This window comes from Oxyura jamaicensis, chromosome 3 (assembly GCF_011077185.1).
Source record: "Oxyura jamaicensis isolate SHBP4307 breed ruddy duck chromosome 3, BPBGC_Ojam_1.0, whole genome shotgun sequence".
Classification (NCBI taxonomy): Eukaryota; Metazoa; Chordata; class Aves; order Anseriformes; family Anatidae; genus Oxyura; species Oxyura jamaicensis.
Window position 1 is genome coordinate 32,682,548 of NC_048895.1, and position 9,566 is coordinate 32,692,113.

A 9,566-nucleotide genomic window follows, 5' to 3' on the forward strand; every position below is an offset into this window, starting at 1 on the left:
TCTGGCAAAAGTCTAGAGACTAAAGAGAAGTTGGACCCAGAGCATAAAGCATAAACAAATGTCTTCATTTAAAAGGAAAGACAAAATGTATGTTATTCCAAGTTTTTTACTTTCCTTTTCATGGAATGTCTCCGTGCTCTTGTGTTAAGAGAACAACAGAAGCTTCATTTGTAACTAATTTTAATCATGTCATCGTCTCATGCATCTCTTTTGCAAGGCAAATAATCTTCAATTTTCTGAGCTAAAATAGAGAGACAGCACCTAGGTTTTGTTTCAACAGCCCACAGCAGCAAAGTTTCACAGCTTACTTGTGAGCATTATAACCTAACTTGGTTAACTGGAAAAAGAGATAAATTTGTACATTTTTCCATAGCTTCCTCAGAGCTCCTTTCTGTGGCTTACATTCAATACTGAATGGCATTTCAAGAACTGGAGTCAAGAGCACTGACAGAGCAAGCGCTGGTTATACAATGGCATCATCTCCACGTGTGAGCTGCCACAGCCTCCTCCAGGACCGTAGGATGCATTAACATCAGAACAAAACAGAAGAGCAAGATATAAAACAGCCTCGATAAAAGAGTTTGCCAGGCACACCTATTTCTTCCTGTGAATGCTGAAATGGCAGGACAGGGGGGACGACAAGGCCTCTGCAGACATGTACGCCATGGAAAGCTCCAGAGTAGTTACAGTATGAGCCAGCTCCCATGGATTTCAATGCATTGGGACTGTCACCATACAAACATAGCCAAAATTCCACTTTAAAAAGAATATGCATCGTCAGTGTCTTTTGCTCCATTACAGGCAGATTTGCGGTCAAACACACCTTCTGGTTTAGTTTTCTCAGAAATAAGCAGAATCCTGATCTGCAAAGTCTTTTCCACCCCACATTATGTAGCCTGTGTACCAGTTTGTTAATGCCTCCTAGTCTCAAAAGCTACAAGGATTTCACAATTCTTCCTGTAACATTTACAAAATATTTTCATAAATTTCCTACTTACTGAGCAAATATGTTCTGAGAAGATGTTCCGACTCAGAATCGCGTCTGGAGCACCCAGCTGGCTCTCCGGAGAGCACGGCGGAGACGGAGGCTGGAGCCTCACCGCTGAGGAAACCTGCCCAGCCTGCAGGGCAGCAGGCACCGGTGGGAGCTGGGTAGCAAGGACCTGGCCTTTTGGGCCATAGCCCTGCGCCCGCAGGACGCCCAGGGGCTTGGCCTTCCTCCTGGCTGGGCCATCGCTGTCCTGGGCTGAGGGGGTGGGCGCAGGGGGGCTTGGCGCTACCTCCGAACTCACGGCCTAGGAGCCAAGTAGCAGGCGTTACAGGGATGGGTAGCGAAGTACCGGCTGTATATATGGCTGCTTTGCTTTCTGCTAGAAATAGAGATTTCCCCAGCTTATAAAGGAGGTGTATTGTAATGGGTTTTCACTCTGTACATGAGCACATTTTCACAGCAACCCTATCTGCAAAACCACATGGGGGACTCCCAACAGACCACATGGCACAGGTCACTAACAATTGTCCTTCACCCCTGAATCAACTTCTCTGTTCGTTAGGGTAGTACCCCACTACCCTAACAACCTACAGCTCAGAGGGAGCGCAGGCGAGGTAGGCGCGGTGTACTCAGGGCCTCCACCAGAGCTGCAGCTGAGGGCAGCCTCGAACCTCGATCTCCAGCTTCGAACCCGGGCCCCGAGCCCTGAGCCCGCCCGTCCCGTCCCGCTCCCGCCATTGGCTGCGAGCACTGCGAGGCCCCTCGGGGCGCCCGACGCGCGCCTGCCCCCCGCCACCCTCCTCCCTTCACAGCGCAGCCCCACCGGTGGCTCCGCGCCGCCCCCTTCCCTCTCGCCGCTCCCCGATCCCCCCTCCACGGGTCCCGCCCTCACCCCTCCGGCGGCTCCAGGCGCGGGCCGCTCTCAGGCGGCGGCGGCGGCGCCCAGCGATCCGGCGGGGCCCTGTGGCGGCGCGCAGGGAGCCGGCCGTGGCGGCGCCGCCTCAGTGCCGCCATGTACTACCGCTTCAGCGGCGTCACGCAGCGGCTGGTCGGGGCGGCCGCCTCCGCCGCCTACAGCCCGCAGGTAACGGCAGCGGCACCGCCACGCCGCCACCGGGGCAGCCGCGCTCCGGGAGGGTCCGGGCGGATCGGGGCCGCCGCTGCCGGCCCGACCCGTGACCTTGGGCCCGCCCGGCCGTGAGGGGGGGGGGGGCGCCTGGGAGGCTCGTCCCGGGGATGCGGGGCTGCGTGGGGCCGCCGTGCTCTGCTGGCTGCTGCCTGCAGGGCCCGGGGTAACGCCAGGGGCAGCTGCAGGGGGCCGTGGGCGCTGGGCGGAGGGGGAGTGCCTGAGGGAGCTGCGGAAGCTCAGTAAGAAAAAAGGCACTCGTTTTGGTAATAAAAGGGCAGGTGCTGCTGGAGGTCAAGGCTTGGAAGACTGATTTTTATTTATTTACTTTTATAAAGTAAAGCTATAGTAGCCACATACAGAGAACAGGCTTTTCTGATATGACCTCAGCTGTTGTATTTTTAAAAAGTTCATTTATGTGCACACACAGAAGTCAGGGGATAAATTGCTTAAGGCTTGCTTTTTTTTTTTTTTTTTTTTTTTTTTCTCTCTGATAAATTCCTGACTAAAAGCTGCCATTTTGGTAGGCTGTGCATTGTTGTGATACACCACTTTTTCAGTTTAACTCTTCCCTACCCTCATTATATAAGCACCCTATTGCACAGTTCTGCTCTCCTTGATAGCCTTCGGATTTTATTTGGACAGCACAGTCTGCAAGCAGCAGTACCCTGTTAAGTGTCTGTAAAACACTGAGCTGTTTCAAGGGGCCCAGACCAAATGGAAAGCTTCTTATTTGGATGCCTTCTGAACTTACGGCTTTACAGTTTAGATGGATAGACAGCGAGAAGGTTGAGAGAACTGGATGATCATGTTCAGCATCGTGGTTAGCACCGCACACTCTGCATGGGTGCTGGTACCAAGCGCAGTGCTGCAGGTTGCTGCAGAACCTTGTCAGTTACCTGAGCAGGCAATAGAGCGCACTTGTAGGGTTTGCAGAAGACATCAAAGCATGGGGTGGTCTGAACTTCTGGAAGCTCAGAAATCTGGAGATAGCGGCAGGCAGCAAGCTGGACATGAGGCTGGGCATGCATCCTGCCTGCAAAGGAGACCAGCAATGTATCACCACATGCATAGCCAGTACATCAAGGGAAGCAATTGCCTCCAGCTACTGCATCCAGCTGTGGGCCATTTCAGTGTGGGAAAGTTTGGGATAAGTTGGAGCACGTTTAGCAGAGGTCCCCAGTATGGGTAGGAGGGTCGGAGCACTTGCCCTGTGTGGAGTTTAGGAGGAAACAGGGCTTGTTCACCAGGAGAAGGGGAGCTGGGGCCTGGGCATCATGCAGCTGCAGACCTAGAAGCAGCCAGCCAGAACCTGCAGGAGAGTTATTGAGGATGGAGCCAGGCTCAGCACAGCTTCTGCCCTCCCACCGGGCGCTGCTGCAACAAGAAAGGTTCAAACTGTATGTAAGGAAAGATATTTTTGTGCTGATTGTAGGCAGTGAAACAGGTGCCCCAGGACACTGTGTAGTCTCCAGTGCTGGAAAGCTTTCAAGGCCAGACAAGCCAAAACCCAGAGCAACCTGGCTTGACCTTATGGGACAGCCTGCCCTGGGGAGGAGTTTGGACTAGTGCTAGAGAGCCCTTGCATCCCAAATTAACCCATGATCTTAAGTAAACTTTGAGGTACTGGTGACTTTCTGATGTGTCAGTTCCTGTCCCAGTAATAGTTTTCTCTTTCTTTTTCCCCACTTCTTTAGAAGGCTTCCTGGGTAGCTGTGGGGAAGGGGTCTGGGAGAGGACAGGACACAGGGAAGACAGTGGAGTAAATACATTCTAGTCTAAAAGTATGTCTGTTCACATCCAGGCAGGCACTGTTGCAAGGTTTGGGGCACTTCTTATCTGCCCTATACAAATATATTTAATCTGTACATAGGTTAAAATTTGAAAGGAATCATGTGGGTAAGTAGATGTTAAGTCCAAATCAAAGTATTTTTTTCCTATTGATTTCATTGCTGTATTTAATCAAACCACAGCTCAGCAATTAAAATGATTTACTTTTTATGCTATTTATCGTGATGGTTTTGGAAAAATGAGGACATCTTGCCATTCAAATTCTCCTCGGCTAAATATGCTGTGTAATAATTCACTTTATTCTGTACTGGCACATTCTGATGCTCCCCAATGGAGTATTGTTTTGATGTGAGTTTAAGCTTGTTGTGGGCTTTGCAAAATATCACTCAAAATGTATTTCAGAAACACTTTTGCTGACAGCTAACATAACTAACTACTCAACTAACGAAAATTTCCTTAGTTTGAAACCTGTACTGTTCTTTCCATCTCAGTGTTAGCATTCTGAAATGACTTAATTTTGCATTTAATAGTTCATGCTGCTTTACATAATTTTGTTTAGCCTGTTTGAATAAGTGGGAACTTCCTCAGCTAGTGCAAGTGAGGAGTTAAATAGGTTAAAAATACTTATCTTGTTTAGGAGGCTAATTAATGACTGTTATAGCCATTACAAATTTAGTGCAAACTGTTCAGTCAAAGAACTGGCCTGCATTTAAAACACTAACAGTGGGACCAGTTTCAAATGCCATCAGGTGAGTATGACTGTATGAACTTTTCCCTAGTTCTTCAAGGCTGACCGCTGCCCAGGTAGAAATTCTCTCATACTGCCACATCTTCAGATGATACTTCGCTTGTAGCTATTAAAAAACAAAACCAAACCACAAAACCAAGCAAAAACTCCACAGGGATCTCCTGATTTAAACTGCTGTGAATTGTTTGGAGTTGATTGAGAAACTGTAATGATCAACCTTCTAGACTGTTGATCATACTTCAGATATACACAAAAACACTTAAGTGTGTCATCCCAATGCAAGCAGAGCTTCAAGTAATCCTATCTAAAAGCATCCTTGCGTTAGTGATGACAGATTTAACTTCATACAGTGAGGTATGTGCTGCTGCAGATGATCTGCTATTTAGGTGAGAAGTGTCTAGTTCAGTTAGGTTCATTAAAGTTACTTCAATTCATGTTCTCAAGTCATATTTCTCAGCTTAACTTCCTTTCCAATTTTCCTTTTTCACTTACACTTACCTCAGCCTTCTCCACATTCTCATTCTGTGATTCAGCTTGACCAATTTCCCTAGCATTTACAAACTTAAGTGTGGTGATCTCTATTAAATTGTGTTCCTAATTCTTACCTGTTTTGTGCTACTAGGAAAATGCAAATCTCCCTTTGGAGTTCACGCTAGGAAGACGTTAAGTTTGTTTTAACTTTATACATGCTGGCCAACCAAAGGGTAGGTTGACCTGCAGACCTCTGAGAGGAAAGCAAACACACCTTACCGAGAGACAGGCAGAGAGTTAAACCTAATGATACTGATGTCTGAGATTTTGTATGTTTTCAATTAGCCACATGTCCTGACCTTTTAGTAAGGACTTCAGAGAAAGTCATTGTGTGCTTCTGATGGTGACTTTTCTGTATGAGTTGACCTCCTACACTTTGTCTAAGAATTAGAACAAACTTGTATTAGCTCGATTAGAGATTAACATCTTAAAATTAGAAGAGAAATTATCAAGATGAAACATTTGCTTAAGAAAAACAGGTCAAACGTAGAGGCATTTGCTCTTCAGTAGTACCTTGAGTGTAGCCAAATACTGGTGCTAGTAACAACACCAAAACTGCAGGGTTATCTAAACAAGTGTCATTTAAGGTGTCTTAATGACTTGCTCAAAAATGATCTGCACTGAAATTCTTCTGTGTAGTAGTGAGGATTTCTCTCCAGCCACAATAAGCTTAGCAAGCAGCTGATTTTAAGTTTCTTAGCTAATCTTAAGTTTCTTAGATGCTGCCTTTTGGTGATATGACCAGAACTGCTTGGTCTTAATTCAGCACTTCATGTGCAAGATTGCTCAGTAGTAAGGTGCTAGTTATTGAATGTGTAAGAGAATCCAGTTTTGCCTCTCTTTCAAAACATAACCAAGACTGTCAGAAATACGGGATTCTAATATTCAGGCACTAGAAAAGCAGAAAGCTAGTTTGGAATGTTGAGAAGTGTGGTCTTTCACTTGAAGATGCCTATTGTGGCAGAGAATTTACAGCCATATAGAGAAAACATATCTGGTCTATGGCAGGCCTACGAGGAAAAGAGTAAACGACTGATTTCAGCTCAAAACAGTAAGTTCTCTTAAATATAAAAAACTATCAACTAGTCCTCTGAACAGAAACTAGAATATCACTGCAGCCTCAAGTTCATCTAATGGAGAGCAATTGCTCTCCGTTTAAAATGAAAGACTGTTGCATGAACCTGCCGCCTGTATTATGCTTTTTGCTTTTGAGGCAAGTTAGAAAAAACAAACGTATTGCTGTTTCAGGAGTCATGATGTGTAAAGCATTGCTACCATGTGCTGAAGCATAACTGTTCAGTCTATCTATAATAAAACAGGCAAGGAGGCCATCTCACGATTGCTGTAACTTTGTACACTTAAAATCTTATCCATAGAACTGAATTGTATAGTTTTACATCAAATGCAGAGTACAACCCTCAGAACTGAAGGGAAATTAACTTACGTTGCTCAGAGGGAGCACGTGAGCAGTGGCAAGCTGCAGCAGCATGTGAATTACAGGGTGTTGTTACACCAGCTTAAAATATCTGCCCTTTCAGGGCATCTGAAGTGTCCTTGAGCACCACTTATTTATCACTTTCATATGAAACAGCAAGTGGTCATAAGCTTTCTATTCTTATTATTTTTTGTTGTTGTTTTCCTTTTGTTTTTCTTTTTTCCTCTCACTCCAGCCCACACATCCCAGTTATTTCAGGCCCAACTCTATAGGCACTGCTTGGGACATTCAGGAGGAAGAGTTTGGTAAAGTCTCCTCACTCCGTTGGACTCTAGCATCAGGGATTCCCCACTTCTAACCCCACTACTCTGATAGGATCTAGGTAGCCTGACTGTGCAAAAACAAGCAACAATTTGGACCAAATACCAGCACGGAAAAGCATATGATAGCTATGAATTTATGTTGTGGAAAAAAAAAAAATCAAGAAGGAAGCTTCTGTTTTTCTCACAAAGTCCAAAGCTGTAGCAGAGAAGCAAACAGGCCAACAACGTGTCTTTCGTTAGCTGTCACTTTTTGTTTTTTAAAAACCATGGGTTGTCATACCAGATAAATATTCTTTGTAACCTGTCCTTGTAATGACTGGCAGTATGCCTGCCTAACATGACAATTGGTACGTTTGCAAGTATTATATACCTTGATATTTTAATCTTTATTTATGCAGGGACTCAAACCAATAGTTTCCACTGAATCCCCAGCTCTGATTTTTGGGACAACAACTAAACTTGCTTCAGATTTACCAGCAACTGATTCTTTCTTGGGTAAAAACAAGGTGCCAGACCTACAGAAAATTTTTCAGGTAACAACAACTTTGAGAGTAACTTAAAGAAAACTGGAGAGAGTGGGTCATATTTTGCCCTATTTTACTGTGGCTAACTTCTGTCATTCTACAATACCTACACTTTTCAAAATGCACTTAAGGACATACAGTATAATTGTATCTGTCCCATGACCTTGCATGGGACATAAATACAGCAAGTGAAAAGTCTAGTAAATTCACCTTTCTTTTGGTGGGCTTAAAAAGATGCTGATTGTATTATTTAACTATTGGAAGCGTTTTCCACCTGGGAATCCAAGCAAATGATTTAAAGCAGATCTGGAGGAGCAAAGCAGGTTATTGTTTTGAGTATAATAACTTGAATAATACCAAAGCTGTTACAATGCAGTGTTAAGAAGAAAGAGCACAGTAAGGTTTTCAAAGCCAGTTTGTTAGCTATGCAATTTTTAAATGTACTGGCATTTCTCATAAAATAATGTTGTTTTTTTTTAAAAACAAAAACATGGAGAATGTGCTTTGTAATGTACCCTTTTCTCTCTTTCATGCCACTTGCATTTGGAATATATCAGTCTGACTTGGTGAATAACCTTTTCTATGTATCTTTTCACATTCTGTTGTTAGTGACACTTCTCTCATCCAGGTCCTCTTTAGGAATATTTCAAGATATGTTCTTTCTGCCTGCACTTAATGGCTTTGGCTAATAAAATTAACTTGCATCTGCATTTGTCTTGCTAAATGAAAAGCACTTAATACATCTGATTGTAGATAGCCTGTTTGTCAGGAGGTTTCCCTCACGGGAGTCTCTTAAGTTTACCTGAGGTAGCTTGTTCATGGCGGCCTATGTCTGGGTGTTCATTTTCTTTTGTTTGTTTTTAAACTCTTCCCACAGAAAGCAGATGGGCTGCCAGTACACCTGAAACGAGGAGTTCCAGATAGGCTGCTTTATCGGACCACTATGGCTCTAACAATAGGCGGGACTATCTACTGTCTAGTGGCACTCTACATGGCCTCACAGCCAAGAAACCAAAAGTAAATGAACTCATGGGACTCATGACATTTCTCTGAAGGACCTCCTGCATGTCTCTCCACTTGCTTCTTAATTCTCTGATCGGTCATAAAAGGTTCATTGTTCAGATCAAATTTATGTGCTCTAGAAATCAATATAAACAGACACAAACTCACCGTCTTAACATATGGTTGTAGCTTTGCATTTGTTGTATTGCAGGGGTGTATGAACAGTTGGTCAAAGTTAAACTTTTCCTTCATCCCCTCCCCCACTTTCAACAATGTTAGAGATGGGACAGAAGAAATACTTTCTGGGCTATGCTCTACATTCATTATCAGAAAGATGCTACCAATTTCCAAAACAGTAAAAACAAATAATTTAATTATTGTAACACAGCAAGAACCTGTTTCTGTCATGCACAGCTCGTTTTACATAACCAGGTGGCAGTGGAACTTCTCCAAATGCTGGTATATTATCTAACAGTTGTACCTCTGATAGAAGGATAGAGGACTTAGCTTCTTGGAACGTGTAAACTGGATTTATTCCATAATGTGAACATCACCGTATGTAACAGAATGCAACAGTATTGTAACATCAGTTGTACACCAGTTTTTGGACTTTCATTTGTCAAACACTGTCTTGTTGTGCAATAAAGATAACTACGTGAATAACGGGCAAGTCTTGAAAGTTTCATAGTACTTCAGCTGGCCTCATAGCAAAATGTATTAGTATACTGTTATTCAAGTTCAGCTTGTAGATCTTAAACCAGACAACGGATTCAGCTGCCTTACTGTAATCTTTTTGGGATGCTAATCCTCTTAAAACTCTATCTTGGAACACATTGGGTCTTTAACTGCAAGTTTCGAGAAACAAGTTACTGTATATCACAGCTCTGCTGCATATTATTTCCTGTGGACACACATATCCATCTGCATACACATATAAACACACATTTCCTTTTCTGCATGGGTTGAGATGGAAACTAATAAAACCCTTAATTAATTTTTTCCCTCTGTAATATCATAACCTTGAACTGGAAGTTTCACGCAAGTCTTTATAAATGATATTTTCTAATTGGATGGTCCTGCTCCGGTTCATGAGCA

General features: G+C 43.9%; 1 protein-coding gene across 3 annotated transcripts; it reads left to right on the plus strand.

Moving 5' to 3' along the window:
* Positions 1–1,846: 1,846 nt before the first annotated feature.
* Positions 1,847–9,318, plus strand: LOC118164514 (cytochrome c oxidase subunit 7A-related protein, mitochondrial). 3 transcript variants are annotated; one of them, XM_035322075.1, is made up of 4 exons: positions 1,847–2,075; positions 7,344–7,478; positions 8,027–8,035; positions 8,347–9,318. In XM_035322075.1, exons 1-4 carry the CDS (start codon positions 2,004–2,006, stop codon positions 8,488–8,490), a joined length of 360 nt encoding a protein of 119 aa, XP_035177966.1. In that variant the 5' UTR covers positions 1,847–2,003; the 3' UTR covers positions 8,491–9,318. The 3 variants fall into 3 exon arrangements, with proteins under 3 accessions (XP_035177966.1, XP_035177967.1, XP_035177968.1); XM_035322076.1 differs by lacking the exon at positions 8,027–8,035 and having other exon boundaries at positions 1,852–2,075; XM_035322077.1 differs by lacking the exons at positions 7,344–7,478; positions 8,027–8,035 and having other exon boundaries at positions 1,863–2,075.
* Positions 9,319–9,566: the final 248 nt, after the last annotated feature.